At 45.4% G+C, this 21,804-nt stretch overlaps 7 protein-coding genes across 7 annotated transcripts; 3 read left to right on the top strand and 4 right to left on the bottom strand.

Annotated features, from left to right (window-relative positions):
- Positions 1 to 6,041: 6,041 nt before the first annotated feature.
- BDV38DRAFT_274872 (uncharacterized protein) lies at positions 6,042 to 6,953 on the top strand (the record flags this gene model as incomplete). Its single annotated transcript, XM_032057920.1, has 4 exons — positions 6,042 to 6,231; positions 6,321 to 6,416; positions 6,487 to 6,662; positions 6,732 to 6,953. The coding sequence occupies 4 exons, from the start codon at positions 6,042 to 6,044 to the stop codon at positions 6,951 to 6,953; spliced, it is 684 nt and encodes a 227-aa protein (XP_031908822.1).
- A 639-nt stretch (positions 6,954 to 7,592) lies between these two features.
- BDV38DRAFT_296666 (FAD-dependent oxidoreductase) lies at positions 7,593 to 9,087 on the bottom strand (the record flags this gene model as incomplete). The annotated part of the gene is made up of 4 exons (XM_032062978.1): positions 8,629 to 9,087; positions 8,249 to 8,564; positions 7,948 to 8,173; positions 7,593 to 7,890 (listed from the first exon to the last, which is right to left on the bottom strand). The coding sequence occupies exons 1-4, from the start codon at positions 9,067 to 9,069 to the stop codon at positions 7,593 to 7,595; spliced, it is 1,281 nt and encodes a 426-aa protein (XP_031908821.1). The 5' UTR covers positions 9,070 to 9,087.
- Positions 9,088 to 9,667: 580 nt separating this feature from the next.
- On the top strand, positions 9,668 to 11,652 carry BDV38DRAFT_296665 (MFS general substrate transporter; the record flags this gene model as incomplete). The annotated part of the gene is made up of 10 exons (XM_032062977.1): positions 9,668 to 9,728; positions 9,771 to 9,879; positions 9,946 to 10,015; positions 10,074 to 10,099; positions 10,156 to 10,243; positions 10,305 to 10,363; positions 10,414 to 10,447; positions 10,523 to 10,662; positions 10,715 to 10,757; positions 10,825 to 11,652. 10 exons carry the CDS (start codon positions 9,668 to 9,670, stop codon positions 11,650 to 11,652), a joined length of 1,458 nt encoding a protein of 485 aa, XP_031908820.1.
- A 146-nt stretch (positions 11,653 to 11,798) lies between these two features.
- On the bottom strand, positions 11,799 to 14,141 carry BDV38DRAFT_274869 (fungal specific transcription factor domain-containing protein; the record flags this gene model as incomplete). Its single annotated transcript, XM_032057919.1, has 7 exons — positions 11,799 to 11,829; positions 11,961 to 12,267; positions 12,322 to 12,493; positions 12,553 to 13,086; positions 13,147 to 13,544; positions 13,603 to 13,938; positions 14,135 to 14,141. 7 exons carry the CDS (start codon positions 14,139 to 14,141, stop codon positions 11,799 to 11,801), a joined length of 1,785 nt encoding a protein of 594 aa, XP_031908819.1.
- A 612-nt stretch (positions 14,142 to 14,753) lies between these two features.
- On the bottom strand, positions 14,754 to 17,429 carry BDV38DRAFT_260398 (uncharacterized protein). Its single transcript, XM_032055918.1, has 12 exons — positions 16,932 to 17,429; positions 16,737 to 16,853; positions 16,579 to 16,674; positions 16,371 to 16,504; positions 16,225 to 16,306; positions 15,919 to 16,167; positions 15,818 to 15,860; positions 15,666 to 15,726; positions 15,513 to 15,601; positions 15,371 to 15,454; positions 15,240 to 15,306; positions 14,754 to 15,171 (listed from the first exon to the last, which is right to left on the bottom strand). Exons 1-12 carry the CDS (start codon positions 16,976 to 16,978, stop codon positions 14,858 to 14,860), a joined length of 1,383 nt encoding a protein of 460 aa, XP_031908818.1. The 5' UTR covers positions 16,979 to 17,429; the 3' UTR covers positions 14,754 to 14,857.
- A 644-nt stretch (positions 17,430 to 18,073) lies between these two features.
- Positions 18,074 to 18,805, top strand: BDV38DRAFT_260390 (aegerolysin family protein). Its single transcript, XM_032055917.1, has 2 exons — positions 18,074 to 18,262; positions 18,330 to 18,805. The coding sequence occupies exons 1-2, from the start codon at positions 18,168 to 18,170 to the stop codon at positions 18,670 to 18,672; spliced, it is 438 nt and encodes a 145-aa protein (XP_031908817.1). The 5' UTR covers positions 18,074 to 18,167; the 3' UTR covers positions 18,673 to 18,805.
- Positions 18,806 to 19,506: 701 nt separating this feature from the next.
- Positions 19,507 to 21,484, bottom strand: BDV38DRAFT_260388 (kinase-like domain-containing protein). Its single transcript, XM_032055916.1, has 2 exons — positions 20,033 to 21,484; positions 19,507 to 19,917 (listed from the first exon to the last, which is right to left on the bottom strand). The coding sequence occupies exons 1-2, from the start codon at positions 21,311 to 21,313 to the stop codon at positions 19,786 to 19,788; spliced, it is 1,413 nt and encodes a 470-aa protein (XP_031908816.1). The 5' UTR covers positions 21,314 to 21,484; the 3' UTR covers positions 19,507 to 19,785.
- Positions 21,485 to 21,804: the final 320 nt, after the last annotated feature.

Below are 21,804 nucleotides of genomic sequence, written 5' to 3'. Positions count from 1 at the left end.
CTGGTCTATATAACCTTTTTTTATGACTGCCATCCACACCTGCTTCTGCATGTCACCCTAGTGAACAAAATGCTGACTCGGGTGATCATCGTTGATTGATCCACTGCAAATCCAACGCCCAGTAGATCTTGCTGTCTTAAGCCCTAGACACCTATAAGAGCGGCATCGCAACATGGGAAGATACACCTTTCTCAATATTTCTCTAGACAACATATTACACATACCCACTTACCAAAGTTGCACCTCTACAATGCCATCATAAAACCGCGTGATGTTTACCGGAACATTCATCCTTTCTATAAGCTATAGCGAAATGTGCGAAGAGAAGTGGGAAACCCCACTTTCGCGTGGTTGCGATTATCCCTGAGTCTACCCGCACGATCTTGGGCTATGATAGACTGAGCGGCAGACATATTCTTGCATTTCCGAAGGTGAGCCCTTCGCGTAGAAGAAAAGGGTGTGTATCTGGATTATGTCAGTATTCCTTGCGAAGAAGGTGGAGACTCTATATCGGGTCAACCAAAGCTTGTTTCGTTAAGCGGATTCCAGAACATAAGCATCAGATCCAACGAGTTGGTTTTGAAAAAACCTCGGCGTACACTATAAGTACATCCGAGAGAAGGAACAAGATGTTGCTGACACAGACCAGCTGGGGCAGTGAAGTCCGTGGGCGAGCTCAAGACCCCGTGGATATCGTCATAATTGCGGGAAGAACAAGGATTACGTTCGAGAAATGGCAGTTAATCCCTCCAAATGTCCCGAGCCCGGTTATAAGGGCATACCTATATCAACGCCGCGAACAGCACGCATATATTTCCCATACCACACTCATGGCCATTATTGACAAGGCTAGTGCTACTCATACAATCATCGATATCTAGAGACAGACTGCTTCATGTAAACCTGGGTTGAAACCGAAGAAACCTCATTGAAAATCCATAGCAATTTCAAGGGATGATGAAAGTATCCTACTCTCAGGACAGCTGTTAGCTTCTAATGAACGCCCACTCAACTGCTTACTGTTGGGCATGCATGCTTGTCATAAGTATCGTGGTCGTTCTGCCACCCGGCTAACCGTCTTTGATTTATCTGACGCCAACGAGTAGCTCGATAGTGTACTTTTGACTGAGCTTCCCCCTTTGCAGAGACAACATTGTGTCCTAGAGCTAGGTTAGGTCTGCTATATTTGCAGCTGGTCGACGACATGAGACAATACGTTTGGCTGTGCAAAACTTAGTCTGGTTCTCCAGCTCCAGGATAGGGTGGACAACTTATGGTTGAATATTCTGAGTAACCATGTCCCTCTAACTGCTGACTATGGCGTGGAGAGAGAGTTACACATTCCCTCTAAGGGATCACTTAACTGGGTCAGCATAATACAAACACGAGATTAGTTAGGTCGGCCGTTGTCTTGATTTTCGGCCTCTCTGAAGACAGCCAAGTGGAAAGGAAGAGCGGTCCTATCTCCTATAATCTCATGATCGAGACTTTTCCCATCAATATTCCTTCGTGATCCATGTATTCCATGAGATAATGAGGCGATGATGGTTATATTTCTAGCTAGTCTGAAGAAAGCCGACCTTCAGTGCAAAACCGAGGGCAAGTTTCCGTTTAAACCTGCTGAGGATACACAACCAAGCGTGGGAAAAAGGACTCGGGGATTACATGATTGGTTGAAGTCGTCCAAGCCATGAAAATATAAGAGGCGGAGAAGAAGGCAGCACATCGGAACAATACCCGAATAAACGCAAGATAGGCCATGCGTCGAATGCTGAGTCGAGCGCTACCGTCAATCTGGTCATTGAAGGCAAGAACGCATCTATAACAATTTCAACTGCTCTAGGTGTTGCTGATGCAAGAGCTGACTCGCCTGGTATACCACCCGATATCTTTCCTGGCCTACCTACAAAGCCACCTCTCGACCCACCTACCAAACCTCCCACCGACGAACCTACTAATCCACCCAAACCATTCAATACATCAAATAACTAGCTTACTGTTATTTATTTCGACCTGCGCGAAAACATACTGAACTCCCAGACAGTCAGAGCCAAGTGGATTGGATTTGTGAGCACAAAGACTGTGACAATAGCATTCTTATTGTCCTCCATATCTAATACAGACAGCCCTGTTATGGCCGGTATCCGTGATCTTGAATCCGGATCAAAGCAGTTGCAAGGATGGACGAAAAGGCTGTTGCATACTAGGGAGCAGGAAATCAGTAGGCCTCGACTACGTCTCGGGGGAAGACGACCTGCCGCCCCCTTCCTGCGGAGAAAGAGGGCGCCAAAAAGCGTAAAACCCCGTGGTCATTGGATAATACAACTTGATCTCCTGACAGTTCCTCTTCCGAGGACGACGCAGCTGGTGTCTCCATTGTCTGCGTCTTAGTGACGCCGAAACTAGTGACTCGCTTCCTAGATTATCCTCATCAACACGATGGTGAAGGCTCTCGCTAATGGCAGGGTACCCGGATTTACCGGGCTTGGGTGAACTAGGTAGAAATCAGGCTTCCCTCCGTGGGGTTTTGATATCGACACACATCTTCACGCAAGTATGGCAATGATAAATACTGGTACAGTTCACTTGGGGTACTACTTCCCTACGAGAGACATTATCATGCCTAGTTTAGGATTTGAAGAAGGATCTTTTGTACACAAGCTGTACAGTCACTTTGAACTAGTTGGTATATTACTCCTAATTCTGGTATTTCAATATCCTACACTGAATACCATCTACTAAATGCTGACTTTAGCGTGCTTAGTACTATCTTACTATGGCCTCTAACCCAAGATCCTCCTTAGCGCCCGTGGCTCTTATATCCGGTACGTCTTGCCTGCCCTCTTTCCGTGCCATTGTTACTGACCCTTTATCTTATAGTTGAATCGGAGCAAGCACTGCGTTCTACCCTTGAGCTTATTGAGAGCTCCCAAAGCCGCCTCAAATGAGGCTTGTCGGCTTGCGGGCCTATCATCACTAGCCTTTCTGCAAAGGGAATGGTTTGATAATAAAAAGTACCAGAGAGATAACCACGAGGAGGCTTGTGAAAGTCTGAATGTACCAGCTTCATCACATCCCCGATTGCCAAATATATATGCCGGTACTATACTGAAATATTGGCAGCCAGTTGCTATTAATATATGTTGACGCTGCCTAGTTAGGCCTAGCGCTGTTGTTCTTCCTAAGCGATTTCCTACAGTCATGTTGATAGAATCAAGCAACATAATCAATCGAATCAACGAATTTAACCTCCGGGATAGTTTGTCAATATATTTGCAGAAATAAAAGTATCTAGATATCTAAGGGACGTAATTCTGGGAGATTGTATAGAGCTTAGAAAAAACTAAAGAATAGTAGATTTTCTTATATAAATAAGTAGAGTCTCTCTATAATATCCTTTTCTAGACTAATCTAAGAATAGGAGTCTGGAACCCGCCTGGAATGGGGTTGAGACACGAAGCTCGAGAAGAGGCGTGAAGTTCCTGACTGTGTACCTGTCTGATGATCCCGCGCATCTGACCAGTCCGTGTGATTCATATTAGTTTCGTAGGTGACAATTCAACATCCTACAGTTTTGATGCATTTAACGAAGAATGGAAAGATTGTAGTGCAGAACAATTGATAGAAACGATGATGCAGACGGACTACCTATAGTTTCTCCTTTCCGAACATAGCAAGGCTGCAGCAGGTGCCAAGCCTGAAACAAGTAACAAAATACACGTCCGCTTGGAGTCCCAAGGGAGAGAGAGAAAGAGAGAGTCCACTTAGGTATGTGAAGCATTCAGAGACACTAGCAACAAAGTGCTCTTGCTCTATGTAAGCTGCTACGTGACAAGCTTGCTTTCATCGTGGCTTTGACACACTGGCTCTGATAAGCGTCGCCTCGTCGAGTATATGCTGCTGAAATGGATGATACTATGATCGGCCGCTTTCTCTCCGAGCTCCCCTGGGATGATCCGTCTCGCAAGTACCGTGGAAGACCTATGCTGCGCCGTTTCATTCATCACGACAAACACATTAGCTACCAAGAGCTACTCGGCTGTGGCGGCGAGGGTGTCGGCTACAGAGTGTATATTGAAGGGAAGCAATATGCACTAAATATCGTATGCCTTTCCAAGCAACTTGTATGTTATGTCTGATTTTGATCTTGATTACTACAACTCAAACGCGCGCATATACTATAGTAGCAATTTTTAGATTCCCTGTTGCAACGCAAGACAGAAACTGCAGGGACTAGACCTCCCCCAGGAGTCTTGAGAAGTGGACCTGCAAATTTGTTGCGAGCTCTTACCCATGCGCCAAAAGTGGAAGCAATTGTGAAGAAGCTATGATGCGAATAATACTATGATATTCTGAGGCTGGTAATAAGTTTAATCTCGAGTGCTCGTTTAGGGCAACCAACCATGCTATACGTGAAATTTCTCGGAGGATTGTGTTGTCTAATAATACCCAATCTTGTGATGGCAAATATTACTTGGTTTGATAATCGTAACCTCATCCTTCCAGACTCCCACAAAGTGATAAAAGGTAATAGATGGAAAGGCAGTGGGAAATGTGGAAAAAATGGCTGTAGGATTTTGATCATAGGCCAGTCTATGCCTGCGAGCAGTGTACTTGACAATGGCAAAATTGTAATATTGTGGACTGAAGAAATTCGATGATTAATTGACTAACCAGCGGTGCAGCATTGGTATATGATACATCGAATGAAATGGTTAGGATATTAAGAAGATGGTTATGGCTCATGCGTCGTCATGTCAGAATCTATGATGGAGCTCAACTACTTATGATAGGCTCATTAGTGTGACTCAGTTGTGGATGTATTTGAAGAGCTGAAAGCTGAACAAAGGAAGAACGTACCTTTGACAAGACTATTTCGTCTATAATTTCCTGGAATGGTTGCTGTACACGATTCAAGGCCATAAAACCGAATATATTGGGACTCGATTCGTTCCAGCCCCATTCGCCCCTACTTTAGTCTCAATGGAATTCGTCACTCACTATTCTAGATACCAATGACGCCCATGTCTACTACCAGAGACGAACCTTCAGCACCGCCAGTACGCCTTTTCTCTACGGGTAGCAACATATCATATTCAGTGCCCAGGATGTCATTGTAGACGTACGAGTTTATAGGTATCGAGGGCCAACATGATTACTTGTCACAGTGAGACTAATGAGAAATGCCAGAACTCGGCCAATCGTGCTCCAAGAAAGGTGGACTCTGGGTGGTGGTGTTTCACCACCTCTTGTACTCGTACCTGTGTCTAGGTCCTGTAGCCTCGAACTTGAAATGGTGGCGTTCTGGTTCCAGTTGAATGTAACATTCTTACCATTATAGCTGGTCAATTGTATGAGATGCTGCTGCTCCTGAATGAACATTTGGGTAGACCTGAGTTATTATATAGTCTGAATATAGCGATGGACTGATGGCTCCTGACTGAGGTGTAGTCGCAATTTCGATTGCTCAAGGGTAACATGCAATGTAGTTATGGCTGTCACCACCCATTAGCTAACCACCAGATGTTCCCTGCCCTAAGCAAGCCATCATCTCAGCCGCTCGTAAATGTTTCAAAATATGTTGGCACCCACAAACATCTCCCAATGGTTTATAGTATATGGCTTTAGGCCTGAGGATGGGTCTAACATACTCAGCAATAGTTCCATGCAATGTCCTATTTGGCTAAAACAGGACTTGCCAGAAGGGAAAAATTTAGGAGAGAACACCAGCAAGTAAGCTGGGATTTAGAGAGAAGAGGAATACAGGATCCAGATTCACTTGCACACTCAGTCTCTTGGCTCGCTAGAGATAGCCAGTATCGGGGTCCTTCATTTTGTATTAGCAATAACTGATATACTAGGATGAGCAAAAGGCTCATTGCAGACCGACTGTTGATCTATTTAAAGACCTAAAGTCCACTCATTTTTGACTTGTCTTGCTCATCCCATCAAGCAATTCACATCTTGCACAAAAGTCCTCATCCCCAAGCCACCAAGATAAACCCGCCTTGACAACTTAACTTCGTCTACTGCCGAAAAAAATGACCACCACGTACACCATCAATTTTCAAAACAAGCGTGGCGCTGACAGCAACTATGCTGTTTTCATGGAACCTCCAGTGCTCAGTATTTCGGGAACCTCCCCGGATGCCTTCATGAATGTCTGGTATTCCACGTTTGTTCCCAACAACGGGTACTTCGATATTAAAACTGGTGTTGATTACTATGCGTGTTAGTGATGAATAAACTATCCGAGTCTGAATCGATTGTGGATCGGCTTGCAGAGATATCATTGTCATAACTAACTAATCTCTTCGTAGGGGTTGTAACCGCCACAGCCAAACCTGCACCAGGAGTGATGGTCAATACTGGGATGAGCTTGCCAGCTCGCCTGGGCCAAGGGACGACCGCTGGAGGTATGTATCTTTATATAAGTGGAAATACCCAGAGAACCTTTACCAGTATTTACTCATGTTTGTGTTATAGACACGTTCAACATGGTGATCAAACGCAACTTTCCTACGATCGCGCAATCCACTCCCAGCGCTGTCGCTAGTGCATACGAGATCAACACGGGAACAGATTTCCCAGTTCCAAATGAGAGGTATTTGATCGGCCTTGGAAAGGTTAACAACCGTGGACTCGTTGCTCCTGTTGCCTCAGTATGTTTCGTTTTCTTTCATTTCTGACTGCTTGTGAAAATTGAAATGGTCACTGACATGATGACATAGACCAACCCGTTCAACAACATGAAGATCCAGCTCACTCCAAAGATGAAGTTCTATATCCTGGAGAGCATTTTTGAGGCGGGAGTCATTGTCGACTACCAGTCTGTTACCCGGGAAGCCGCTGTGATTGACTTTACCTTGGGCAAAGGTGCTGGGAAATTTTACGCTGTCGTGACTCAGGATGACACTGGAAAGTTCACCGTCCAATACTTTGACAACTACTAGAAATCAGTTGTTTCTACGGCGGCTGTCCCTTGGCTCTGGCATTCATTTGGTTCGGAGTTGGGGGGTCAGTACTGTGTACCTATGTACGTAGGTAGCTTTCGAATGTGAAGTGTGAATGGAAATGTTGATGCCAATCACCAGCTTACGCTCAGGTGTCCTGCGACCCAGGAGATAATCTTCTATGTAGCTCTTTCTGCTCTGTGAGATGTGTCTTCCAATGCCCATGAGGTTAAGAAGAATATGAGATCAACACCAATATCATATACCTAAACTGGTTATAAACATTTGTAGTCATTTTGTAAGTAAACCGAGGGCCGTGAACTCCCTTGAGGTACAGTATCCTAATATACCTCTTCTATCACGGATATCGGCTGAGCATTTCCTATCTTCACCTTTTTTACCGTCTCAAACGAAGATTAGCCGCGCCGTGAAAAGTTGTACATTTTCTAGTTCAAATTTAAAAATTGACTTGTTTATAATATTAATACTCCCATATAGCACTCTTCATCTTCGTATACTACCATTCGAACGGAATGTTGCCATCAAAGCGCTTTCCCCCAATCACAAGGGGGCGCTATAGGATAGGACCATACCATTTCTTCATATCATCAGAAGGCTTTACCTCCAGACTGCGAGGCTCTATAGCTTCCCCTGGATAATCCGCTTATTCCTCCCCTTCCAGCCATCCAACTCCCCCAGATCTCTTTGAGGGTACGGATGGGGCTCCTTTCCAGTCTTGGGAGGGATGGCCCCGAATCGCCACTTCCAAAGGTCTGTGTAGTCGTTTTCCAACTTACCTTCAAGCATATCCGCGACGTACTTGCCAATGACGGGCATGAACTTGAACCCATGGCCAGAGCCTGCTGTGGCTATGTACAGGTTTTCAGTGTTGGGGAACGGGCAAACTCGGAAGTTGACGTCTTTAGTGTCACCGTCCCTGGAATTGGGAGTTAGTAATTGGAGTGGGGATGTCAAGGGAAAAGGGAATACTTACCAGCACATACGAGTAGAAACCCACGGCCGATCGGCTAATTCCGGAATCATATCACGCATGAAGGATCGCATTTCCTCTTCGATTTGCCGGGGAACACCATCCTCTGGATAGTCACCATGAGAATGACCAATGGAGGCCCCCGGGATGAAGGAGTTGTAGTAGTTGGTGATGAAGCGACAACTGCACATTTTGAGGAGGCCATTTTCATCGGGCGGGAACAAAATGCCTGTTTCGTATGTGAGAATTTTGATGTATTCATACGTGCATCATTTATGTATAGGTATAGGTATAGGTACGGTACCTTGTTCAAAGTCGTCCACGATAGGCAAGTTTTTGTATTTCTCCACTTCCGCTGGGGTCAACTGGATGATACCCACACAGTGAGATCGAGCAACGATTTCATCCTTCGCGTCCACAAGGGTTGCCGTATTTGCACCCGTGCAGAGAATAACAACATCGGCAAGGTGTGTTTGTCCGTTAGCAGCTAGGGCACCGATGCATTTACCGCTACCATCGAAAAGCAATTGTTTCACAAACCCAGCGTCTCCTGATACGTACTTCACCCCATTCGCTTGAGCTGCCAACGCAAATCGGAGAAGCGCTTGTCCAGAGGGAACCTGTATATGAACAAGATTGCGTTTTAGTATTGTTCAAATTGAACGTTGTACAGAACGAACTTACCCAACCAGCCTCTGGACTCCACAGATTAACCCATCCGTCAAAGGAACCGGTGAATTCAGGCCAACGCTCTTTCGTCTCCGCGATGCTCATCCATCTGACGGCCTTACGGTTCGCTTTCAAGGCACCCTCATACGCTGCCTTGAGAAACCCCTGCGTCATTTGATGGGCGGACATGATCCACCCAGTCCCACGAAAAAGGCCGCGGAAAAGTGAATTCGGGTCTTTCCATACGCTCATAGCCTCCAGACCGAGCTTTGTGTAAAGGGGATTGGGGTAATCATATCGAATGATCTTGTTCAAATCGGTAGCTGCTGCATCCTTGGATGGGGCTGGGAATCGGTCGAGAACAGTCACATTTGCATAACCACGATGGGAGAGATGGTATGCGGTGGAGGTTCCAAATGCCCCTCCACCAACAATGAGGACAGATGGCTGGGTCATGTTTTTGCTGCTTTGGAGTTTAGAGATAACGTACTTGGGAGAGAGAAGACTGAAACTTACAATTTTACGTGATTGTGGTTCTGGCATGGATTTATATGTTCTATTTCGTTGCCTCAATATGAAGGTAGGGCCGTGTATAGATAAGATTACAGCCGGCCGGTGGTGCCGATTTCAGATCGGCCGCTACGGCATCTCGTATTCGGTGGCAAAGAACTAGTGGATTGATTTTTCCGTAGCGGCCGAAGATATCAACACAATTGCTCTGGTAGATAGGCATACCAAAATTTGATTGGAACTTGAATGGATCATGATGTAATTAATCCCAAGATCATATCAACAAAGTATAAACACTGAGCGATAGAGCAGGCGTAAATGCCGAATCTGAAAGTTTATCTTATCAAAAATGCGGGGAAATACGGGGGGATAGTAGTTGACCATACACACCTCCGTGGGTTACAGTATACATAGAGTTGAACTAATAGGATGCAATGTGATAAGAGGATGAGATATAAAATTGCCCCTTGATGCTGCTGTTAAGAAAATAGCTACTCTGCTTCTCTCCCACTCAACTTACATACAACCCAACTGCCTGTCCACCATGGAAGAAGTGAAAAAGTCTCTATCAAACAGCAAGTACCCACTAAAAGAGGTGGAATGTGGTTCAACCATCTCCATTCGACGAATACCTCCCTTACTCCAAGGACTCACGGACGAGGAGCGGCAGACGCTGGAAAAGCGATTTGTCAGAAAATTAGACATCCGATTGATGCCAATGCTGGTTCTTATTTACATCATGAACTATCTAGATAGGTGTGCGATCGATGCTATTCATTCTACTCCCCGAGCTGCTACTGATATCCCGTCTGCTGTATATAGAAATGCGATTGCGGCTGCAAAGCTCGGTGGTATCACAGAAGACCTTCAATTGTCTTCTGTCCAGTTCCAGGTACGTCGTGGTGGGCATGGCTATGGATCATATAATACCTGTGGCTGACTGTGTTAAGACCTGCGTGAGCATTTTATTTGTGGGGTATGTTTAATGTTATATTCAAGATGTTTATGATTGGGAAGTACTGACAATCCTAGATATATCCTCATGCAGATTCCATCGAATTTATTCTTGAGCAAAATCGGAAAACCTGCGTTGTATCTCCCATCTTGCATGATAGCTTGGGTAAGTTGAATCCAGAAATGAGCTCTATACTGAACAATAAAATAAATCCTTATATTGATAGGGGATTCTATGTGCCGCAAGTGGAGCTGTTCAAGATTATGATGGTCTTCTGGCCTGTCGGTATGGACATCTTTCATATATTGCAATTGATCGAGAGCTAACTTACAAAGTTTCCTCTTGGGTTTTGTGGAAGCCGCATATTTCGTCAGTACTGAGAATTTCTTTCCTTCTTTCTTTCTTTTCCCTTTTCGAAGGCAATGACCGACTAACGATGAACAGCCAGGTTGTATGGTAACGTTAAGTGCTTGGTATACACGAAAAGAACTCTCGCTTCGCACAGCGATTCTTTACTGTGGTTCTCTTCTGGCCGGTGCCTTTTCAGGATTAATTGCTGCTGGAATAACTGATAATATGGATGGGTGGGCGTTTTATCATCTCAAGGTATTGAAAGCAAACTAACTATAAATGCAGGGTTCGAGGACTTCTAGCATGGAGATGGTTATTTATCATTGAGGTATGTATTCCTGTCTTGACTTTATATTTCCAAGTCACTTACCATATCTTTCTTTTACTGAATCTAGGGCGCAATAACAGTCGCTATTGCCTTTTGTGCCTATTTTGTCTTACCAAACTTCCCACACAACACGACCGGTATATCAGACCAAGAACGACAGTTAGCCATGTGGCGACTGTCACAAGACACTGGAGAAGGAAACTTGGAGGACAGCGACGGAAACCAAGAAAGTCTATTCCACGGGTTTAAGGAATGCATGGCAGACTGGAAGGTGTGGTTCCTCGTGATTCTCGTCTTCGGTGCTATGTCCAGTGGCACGATCAACAGCTTCTTCCCCACCGTCGTTGAGAGTCTGGGAAAAGGTCGTATTGAGACTCTTCTTCTAACGGCTCCCCCTTACCTCCTATCCTGTATTGTGGCAATGGCCGTCTCTCGCAACGCCGATCGAACCGGGGAGCGATATTTCCATTTCAGCATTCCACTTTGGATCTCTATTGCGGGGTTTATCATCTCAATGACAACGACACAGCTCGGCCCTCGGTACTTTGCTATGATGATCATGTTACCTGGTGTCTATACAGCGTTTATTATTGGAATTACTTGGGTGGCAAATACCATTCCTCGACCCGCTGCAAAGCGCGCGGCTGCGTTGGCCTTTGCAAATGCCGTTGCTAACTGTGCCTCGATCTACAGCCCCTATTTATACCCGGATAGTGGAGCTCCACGGTTTGTCTTGGCCATGAGTGTGAATACAGGGACTTCGCTGTTATCTATTGTGACCGCGACTGGGTTTCGATTTCTATTGCAAAGACTGAACAAGAAGGCTGAGAGGGAGGAGAGTGAAGCAATGGAAAACGGGGACCAGGTAGTTAACAGATATCGCTATCTTGTATAATCTGGGGAAGTACAGGGTCCAATGTTTCTTGAGGTGGATAGGCCCAACCACTCTCTGGGTGAGATAAATTGAAACCCCATATATCCATATCAGAAAATCATGAATAAGCAAACAGAATTCATTCTAAGCTTATGTCAAATTGTTTTCTAGGAGACTTGAAAATCGACATATCGAATTCTTTCAAAGAAAAAAGTGAAATAATTAAAATACCCTCGAAATAGTAAACATAAATAATTACAGTTCACCCAGTACCTGCTCCTTCCGCTCAGAGTCCTGCAAACGAAGGAAATGGCTCAAGAAAATCAAACCCGGGCAGATTTCCACCATCCACACAGTCAGACCACCCGATGAGATCCTCGATCTCTTCCGTTAGTTCAACACCCACAGAGTCAGCCGTGAACAAATCCTCCACATCTTGAATCATGCGTTCGTGGTCCTTGGATGCGGCGTTGCCCACTCGAGCCATTTCCCGAAGGAGATCTCGCACAGGTCCGAATGGGGCATTGCTCCGGGTGCTATTGAACACAACCGAATATTTCTCTGTCATGAACCGAGTAATCACATGGATTGTGAGACTGGAGAAGATGTGCAATGACTCCCAGAATCCGAATTTGGCTTTATCATGTCGGTTTAGCTTTTAGGAAGTCATAATGGATAGTGATTACATACCGATTCGATGACATTTGGAAAGGGCATGCTGGATGATCGTGTTATCAGTTGCAGCTCGCAAACATTCGTTATTCAGACTTGATAGTTCACTGCTTGGGTAAGATGGATTTCCATCTCGGACGAAAGAATAGAGTTGTTTCAATAATAAAGGACGGAGAAGGAGAATAAAACACTAAATGCAAAGTAGTAAGTAAGCGTTCCGTTGAATAGAAGAGTCATATTATCTCGTACCTGGTTGTATCGCATAAGTAGTGATGCAATAGTCCGCATAGATGGATGGGCCAATGTTGCGTCCGAAAACCGGCCATTCTCGGTGAAATCCAAGCAAGGTTGAAACTCCATTCGCCACTGATGTAGGGCCTGCAAGCATGGATTAATGAGAGTATTTGTCTCATAGGTATCTCCCAAGCGGAGGTTTGAGATTGTCTGGATGACGCGGTATTTAATGCGACATAGTTTGATCTGTGCAGTAAAATACTGTGGGTCGGAGAAGTCTCGAATCTCATCGGGTGATAATTGGAGGTTATCTGGAAACTCGAGACTGTTGCCATTGAAGCCACGTTCCGGTGCCAAGGAAAGCTCTGTGCAGGTCATCATATCCATGCAGATGGCTGTCCACCAAACGCGCTTCCTGTGCTCTTTTTCCGCCGCGTTGGTTAGAGTCTGGAGTGGGTTTGAAAGTCCCAAGAGACTGGCGAGACGAAGTGCCATTCCGGCGTATGCATATGCTGTTTTTCGTCTATTAAGAGAATATGAATAGAATGCCTGGATAGGAAATTATTTAATGCTTTCCCTTCTCCAAAATGAAGTTAGCTATGTACTCACAATAAGGTTCAGAGCCTCAACCTGCTCAACAGTAGGCTCCTCATAGGAGGGCCTGAGAAGAAGAAGCCCTTGTTTGAATAGCTCAATTCCTGGAGGGGTGAGTTGCTGAGAATCTGGTATGCTTTGATCGTTTCGGTTGACGCCCGTTCTGTCGTCAATGGAGAATGACGGGGCAACGCTATCATTATATGACTCCCCAAGAGCTAAGACCACGGAAAAGCAGCACAGCCATGTTCTGTCTACTAATGGAGAGTGGGGGTCATTATAAGTTGCCTCCATTCTAGCACGAAAGTGTTGGTGACGAAACCAATGATAGTCGGAGCCTATAAAGGTTTCAAATTGGCTAAGCAGGTAGGTAGCGTAAGAATGTGGGGGAAGCTTGATAACAACTTTTGTTTCTGTGCCAAATCATGAGACCAATGTTCAAGATCCACTCAATTGAATCATTTCACTCACGGGCGTTGTCATAATCCAGTGGAATATACGTGTAGCTTGATGCCATACTTTTCTCATCAAGGTCGCGTGGCAAACTGGCTCTGCTCGACGCTGGAGCTGTAGGAAACGAAGAGTCTTGAGCATTTCCCTGTGTTAGGGCTGAACGCACCCCCTTGAGCTTCCATATGAAGTGTTCTGTGGTTGAGTCTTCGATCAATCGTTCATTTAGTAAATGGTCATTCTGGGAGTCGCCGTCGGATGCTGGCTCAGCTTCTACTGAGAGTTCCTGACTCCCTGACAGCGATGGGCGAAGTCTAGTAATTTCTTTCTCTAATTTGCGTAGGTAGCTCTCTGGTACTGTTAATAGGCGCTCTTTTGATGCAAAGATGCACTCTCTTTGGGTTGATCGGCATTTGGCGCAAGGATGTTCTGTTTCCAGAAATTGTCAGAGCCACCACTGGATTTTCATAGATAGATGTAGTCCTACCACCACTACATTTTACCTTCTGGCTACGACAGTAATAACAGGCGTTGGCACTCCTTCCTTTAAAACGAGGCATTTTGGGTAAGTTTGGAGCTTTAAATTGTTGTTTGAAGCATTGAACGCTGGGGTCTGGTCCTTAATAAGCGTTAGTACCGTTACCCCGCTGCCACTAAGAAAGCTTCAGAGTAATTAAATTGTTGCCTGACAATTCAGGCCTGAGTTTTGCAACAGCATCATTTAATGCTTGATACGACTATGCAATACCATTGGCCACAGCAGTTTAACCGCGTGCAGAGAAATGCTTCAGTTATCATGTCCAACAAGGATAAATTATTTGAAAATAGAACTGTCTATATAATTGAAACTTATATAGTATAATTTAGGATATAGACAGATAGCGATAGTCAGTATCTTATTTACAGTGGATACTTGTTGTTTCAGATAACTGCTGTTATATAAATTAGCATCGGCAACCTATCAATAGTGAATATATTTCAATATGCATCCTGAGACATTTTATTGTTTCCTTCCGATATACTAGGTATAGCTCCGATAGATATTTCTAGACTATCGCTTGTGTATGATATACTATTGTTTTAACAGCAAGGAGCTTTTGAAAAGCCTATATACATGGAAAAGGCGGTGGTACTTCATTGTGCCGAGCCTACCACGATGATTTGTTATTCTACTAGATATTGTGCCTTACTTTTCTCCCTCATAATCTTGCAATATAAACCATGGCGGTTAGAGTTAGTGGTGGTGGGCCTTTGTGCCATGTATTTGCCCTATAGACTACCAACTACTCTTCGCATAAAAAGTAAACAATGGTCTAGGCCCTGGGTCCGTCCGACTCAAAAGGAGCAAATCCCTCGTTCGCATACTGGCCACATGGACCTGTTGCTCCGAAACCTCCTCTACCGGGTCTTCAAATGCCCAAAAGAAGCTTTCTTCCCGATATCCGTCGGATACTCGCTGGCCGCTCAGACATATAAAGGACGAGTCTCGTCTTCCAAAGGAAACAACCGTGTTCCCGAATCCTGTGTCGAAGTCGTATGTCTGGAACTTGAAGAGAGTTCGTGCATTTCCTAGGAGAGTTGGTAGTGCAACTGCAGAAGTATTATATCATTAGCCTACTTGCTCAAACCTAATTGGGGGAAGTCTTGGGGAAGCGTACCGTCACTGAAGCTGCCGTTGTCGAGGGTTCGTTCTTGGGCGATCATGGTTACTGTTCTTATGGCCAGCTGTATTGAAGATTAATTAGTAGTTCGCAGGAATGAGAGTACATGGGGTGTATTGTTCACTTACTAGAACAACCTTCCGGTATTCCACTGGGATGGGATATGAGATTGGCGAGTCTATTTCTTCCGGATTTTCGTTGATCGCTTGGACCTGTTGTTCCTCTGTCAGTAATGATAACTATGGTGTCGTTGTGAGGGCTCTGACTCACTTTGGTGCGGATCACCGAAAGTATGTTCGCCCCTTCCTCGTACAGCTCGGCTTGTTGCTCTCTGCCGTTGATGAACTTCTGAACTGGAACTATTATATAGATAAACAATTAGTAATTTATCTATATAAGTCTGGTTTGGTGCAGGCTTCATACTCTTCCTGACGAGCTCGAGGTATGCATCGTACTGCGTAAAGTCTTCAAAAAGGTACCAGCTCTGGTACAGTTAGTCTCATGCCGTGAGCAGAGTCCAGCGAAAAGCATCTTACCCTCTGGTTTGCAACAGTGTAGTCAAATGGGGTAAATACATTATTGAAATTCGGGACGTTGGTGTATCTCCACAGGAGCGCACTACCTCAACGTAAATATCTCTTAGAACAGGGAAGAAAAGTGGGCAGCGAGGACTCACAATCGTCTGTATCTATGCTTTCCCTCCCTCAACTCCTGGTAGAAATTATCCGCACCTTCCTTGATCGCAAAGAGAGGTGAGTCGTCCCCGTCGTGAGGTTCTGCATGGATGACTCCAGCTCGGCCTCCGCCTCCAGAGGTATGGATCCAGACTGTGACGCGGGAGTGTTTGTTGATTGTCTCCACGGCACTTCTCACTTCGTTCGTGACGGACCCGGTGACCCCGTACATCGAGAAAGCAACCTCAGACCTAGCTTCAATGTTAGAGAGTAGGAATAAGCTGTGAGGACTCACTGTCATAACCTACGCCTGCCTAATCTCTTCACTGGTCGATTTGTTGACTGAGGAGATGGAGACGCGGGCAAAGTATTGGCCACCTCGGATGAAATCTGACCACGGCCACATTAGCATCTACCAATGGCTAGAAGACATAATCTATATCCACTATCTTACCTGCAATAAAACGATCTCCGTACAACCTATTCGGGGTATTGGTGTTAATGTGATTGAAGGAATACGAATTTCCAATTGATGCTTGTTGCCTGGATGAGACCTGGACTTGATATGTCACCGTGCTGCTTTCAAAGCTGTGCGTACAAATAAGAGCAATCTTTAGCCAAGTATAACTCCCGAGACATCGTGACAGGACAGATACACTCACCTGAGCCGGTCAAGATAGCTCGCGTCGATCTGAGAGGACTGTTTCCAGCCGGAAATAGCAGCGCCAGCGGTTATCTCCAAAGACCGCGCAAGTTTGCTGAGCAGCAAGGCAAGAAACAGTCAGTATTACGCTGTAAAGGAAGACCAGGGAGTGCGAACGTGTAATCATCGATTCTTTCACTCCAATAGAAGAGGTCATAAGTATCGGACTCTGGCTGACCAGGAGTGATAGTGACAGCATCTGCTACTCCAATTTGTTGAAGGTAGGTATTGTATCTAGAGGAAGGATGAATCGTCCAGTAGGTTAGCAAAAACCACAATTATAGCGCAAGGAAGGAAAGAAATTGATCGTACCCCTGTCCTTGCTGCATCCCGTCGAAATATGGAACAAGTTCAGCCATCTTGAACTATCGGATTGCGATTGCTCTGACCAAAGTGTGCAGCATGAGAAGTCTGAAAGACGGTTCTGAAAGTGCTTGGTCAGTTTCAGCACATTCCGACCAAATGCTGGTGTTCTTATATGCTGGAGCACCAGTGCACAAGCAACCCTCAGCTCTATACAGATATCACGTCATTCACAGCAAATTCCGATAGTATGCCCTCGGAACGGCAACTCTGTGGTGGCAAACTGCAACCTCCAATTCTCTCTGAGCGGCATTTTCGTGAGGAGTGGACGACTTCTGGTGACCACGATGGCTGAACATTTGTGGAGCAAAGGACGTGAAAGGTCACGATTGCAGTCGGGTCAAGAATGCAAAGTGTCTAGATGTAGCTAACCAAGCCGGTGTGTAGACTCGCAATTCTGATCTGATTTGTTATCGGTGACCCCGAAATACCCACTGGACTGGCGCTGGGTTCTGTCCGCATGAAGCGGGGAGATGATGCGATATAGATTTATCAATCAATCAATTTGAGTAATCGAGTAAACATTCGGGGAAGAATGGATCCTTCCTATCTTCAAGTTGATTGGTTGACTTTTGACTACTGGAGAGCTGCTCTTTATTCCCGCTCGACCCTTGTAGTGGCAAATGTATGTCAGTGGATGCATGAGTTGAAAATCCCGCAAAGCCCTACCCCTCATTGGTGACTGCTCAGCTTGCCCTTCAGCTCGACCTTCTATCCCCATTTCACATTGCTGTAGGGTTACATCGTTGGACTTCTCTTGTGGCTTAATGGCTGGTTCTCTATGATGTTCTTCGCTGGACAGAGTACAGGGAGAACTCGGTGTCTGTTAATGGGACAACACAAGCTGCACAATCCCTGCTAATTCTGCTGTTGTACGTAATGGGATAGTTCAGCTGGATCCAGACTGCAGAACTCAGAACACAATCTTGTAGATAGACGTACGTAGCTAGTAGTGGATAATTACGCATCCTGAGCTGGAGGGTGATGACGGTGGTAAAAAACTACAGGCCTCTGCAGCTATCAGAATGTCGCATATTAAGCCCATCGACCCGGTCGCTCAGAACAGAGCTCTACTAAAGGCAATCAAATCTTCCACACGTTAAATCTCTGGACATTATACTCTGGATTGTCTCTCCCGCAGACTCGGAAACTTCATCCATTATATCAAAATCACAGCTTCCAGCCATGGCCGAGAGAGCAGAAGCCCAATGGGTCCACATCCGAGTCGTCAACTCCTTGTCCTTCGACACCCTAAGTGTCAGAAACACCTGGCTTGGCTGGTAAGTACAAGAAGCCAAATCTACCCAGACCGTAACTGGCCTCGTTTCTAACATATCATATTATCAGGGGCAAATTCCACAAGGAAAACAACAAGAGCGCAGAGATCCCGGTCTCAGACATCAACGCTCTCAGGGCAGCTCCCGGCGGTTCATTTAACGTCTTCGCATGTGGCAGAGCACACTCGCCGTCTGGCACGGAGGGAAGTTTCGATGTGTACAATGGGGATGTCCGAGTCGCCAATGTCTACTGGGACTGTCCTTGGGGCTCGAAGCGCAACCAGTTCCGCGTGGAGAGGTTTGCCGACAATTACTGGGTGGAAACGGGGTATTGGAATCAGTCGGGCGGCGCTATTGGTAGTGTTGCGGTTGAGATTGGGAGGAGGGACCGTGCGATCCGATCGAGTCTTTAGATGGGGTGAAGGCGAGAAGAAGTATTTCATTGTTCCTTCGTATCTTGCCGTTTCAGAAGTGGTGGGGGTTGTCAGTTATGTGTAGGTATGGAACTTGACGGATTTGTGTAGTGAGTGGTATATGATATTGATGAGTCTCGTTTACCATTTTAGCCCCAACGCAAGGGAAGACTAAATTATAGTCTTCAGGCCGTGGCAAGTAACAGCTTATAGCAAGCAGCATGAATCAACAGGTCAGAAATAGTAGAATTCATGGGTTCGACAACGTTTCCCCGCTCATCGGGGTTTGCTCTGTATTAGCGCCGACAGTGCAGGTTAGATGATAGACCTAGTGACAGGTCTTCTAGACAGTAACAAGCTCTAATGACCCCTTTATCGCCCCCAAAATATTCAATTATGTTTATTATATAGATTACAATAACTATCCCAAAACCCTAAATAGTCTATACAGAAAGAACAAAAGCTAAGTAGAAAATTTACCAAAAGTTAGTACTACGTATTAAGATATCTCTACTGACAGTTTTCTATTTTACAGGAAATATATACATATGAATATTCACGTGTATATTATTATAGATAAGTATATAATAGATATATTAAAAGAGACATCTAGACAGAAATTAAAGTCTAATATATAAAAAGAATACAGTAAAATTACATTTATTGATATTATATAGAATAGACCTGAGTTTTTATATAGCTCAGAGCTCTGTAATATTCTGTCGGAGTTATATTTCCTTGTATCTGAATGAACGCTACTATCGAACTTTTCATGGTTAATCCAAACTTTGAGAATTTTCGTGAAGCTTTGATAAATCCCAATCATAGGTCCTACGGCACAGCGCACTGCCATGAGAAAACCACCACCGTAGTTGTAAACAGGAACTTGCTAGTTACAACACGCCCATAATAATGGTATAATAGTGTGATCGTCACAGAGGCGACCAGAAAGGGGTAGGTAGTTCTTGCTATTTAATAGTTTGCTGAAGCCCTTGACTCTACTTAACTTATAGTAATCCGGAATCCAAACACACCGAACTTGATACTGGATCACACCTTCGCCATGGAAGGCCATATAACTTGGTCAGAGCGGGAGAACGTCCTCCGTCGCCCTCACAATCCCCTGACGCCAACCTCACAAACCGCAACCCCAAGTGCCCATTCTGATCTCAGAACCTCCGACGCAGTTATTCGCAACCCCGAATCTGGATGTAACATGGCATAAACCACGTTTTGGCATCGCTCCTTTCCAAGTCCAAAACTACAAGTCAGCTTGGCCGTATTCAGTGTTCGCCAGGAGTCACGGTCTGAAGGTGTCAAGTGGTGTGGCAGCAACATCAACATGTTCGATTGAACTTACGTTTCCAAGAGCCTGGATGGGACCATACCCATCTTCCCTCAAACGATAGCGGAGATACTCGGAAAACCTTTTGTCGGGATTATCTATCTGGGCGCTGTGCCAGGGGCGCTGGCCGGTTCGCAGTTCCATATAAATTATGCCGCAAGCCCAGATATCGCCCGCTCTAGAGTTAGGGTTGTATTGTTGTTCATACCCTTGACCGCGAGAGCCAGAATGGTCATGGGACCTCTCTGGAGGAAGATATGGGACACTCAGCTCTGAGGCCCCTCTGCATATGCATAGAATTAAGGTGGAGTCCCGGCCTGGAGTTGCACCACCGCTGAGGCTTGCACAAGACCAGGAAGAACAATCACGTTGTGATAATTGAGCCACCTTGCGAACCGCCTCTTCATCTTCCCCGAATCCACCTACCTTCACCGCGCCTCGAGTCGTGAGAAGCACTTTCTCCGGTCTCATATCTCCATGAGCAATGCGGTTTTCGTGTAAGTAGGCAATCGCGCCCATTATCTGCATTTGCAAACAATCCGCCTCGTCGGTGGGTAGATATTGTCTTCGCATCCCTCTTTGCAGGAGAAAAGAGTGCAAGTCGCCACCGGCGCAGTAGGGCATCACAAGGCAGAGATGTCCCCGTGCATTGTAGAGAATGTCGATGACCGGGAGAATATTGGGGTGACGGAGCTCGGGAGCTCCATTTCGACTCCGAGGAAGGTACGGGGAGTGGCAGTGGCGGAATACCTTGACTGCATAGAGTTCCTTGATCGTCTTGGATCTCGATGGCTGTCCTGATCTCGTCAGTATGTAATCTTCTGGATAGGCAACTGATGACGAGCGTAGCTTAGGTACGGTAGCCCTCTTTTCATATAACTGAATGGTACTGGAGGATCCGTAATGAATGACTTTGCTAAATTTCCCGTATTCTGCTGTGAATGATGCCGGCCATTCCTCTTCCGTTGTGATAGTTGTCACGGGTGTCTGATCAGAGTCGAAGTGATTGAGGAACGTTCCTCGGGGTGGAAAGCTGGTTACAGATCCTGGAGACCCTTGATCAACCGAGCTGGCTCGGGATACAAAATGGCCTTCGCATTCAGGTGTCGACCAACCCCACCTAGCTAAGATGTTTGTTAGCCCATTAAGGAGATGAGGGCTCCCAAAGTCTCTCGAGTCGATGCTGCCACCCCTTCTCATAGCATGACTATGGGTATGGGTTGGTAAAGGATGATCAGGTAATTCGACAAGGCGAAAGTGAGGGTGATGAGAATTTCGAGAGTGCGCTTCTTGCATTGACTATGTGTGGCGGTTGACTGGGTTGCTATCTGAAACTTCTGGCCCCAGATCATGGACGCGGAGAATGAGAATAGATGTTTGGACGCTAGTATAGCGTCTTCACCCAGCTATGATGGCCAACAAAAGATGAACACCACCCTTCATGCGCGTGCTGAAAGTGCTCTTCAGTTCTACGACATACAATAATGCGCCTATGACGTAACTATGGGAGAGTTAGTTATTTATTCAGTACTCCGTATCAGGTCATCCTATAAGATTCTGCCTTGTCGGTCCGCTCTCGACAAGTCTGTAACCATAATATGTAAGGCTTCATCATTATTTCCCATAATATTGAAATAATAGTTCTTATTCTGATACCGTATCAATGGCTCTGCAAAGGGTGATGGCAGGGATTGTTATAAAATATACTGTAGTGTGTCGACTCTATAGATTATAAAGTACATTCAGCGGGAATCAGGTGGCAGAAGAGATTCTAGATTAGGCAATGA

Source organism: Aspergillus pseudotamarii, assembly GCF_009193445.1.
Source record: "Aspergillus pseudotamarii strain CBS 117625 unplaced genomic scaffold BDV38scaffold_77, whole genome shotgun sequence".
NCBI classification, from domain to species: domain Eukaryota; kingdom Fungi; phylum Ascomycota; class Eurotiomycetes; order Eurotiales; family Aspergillaceae; genus Aspergillus; species Aspergillus pseudotamarii.
The sequence above is the reverse complement of the archived record's forward strand: the minus strand, read 5'-3'. Positions and strand labels throughout refer to the sequence as shown.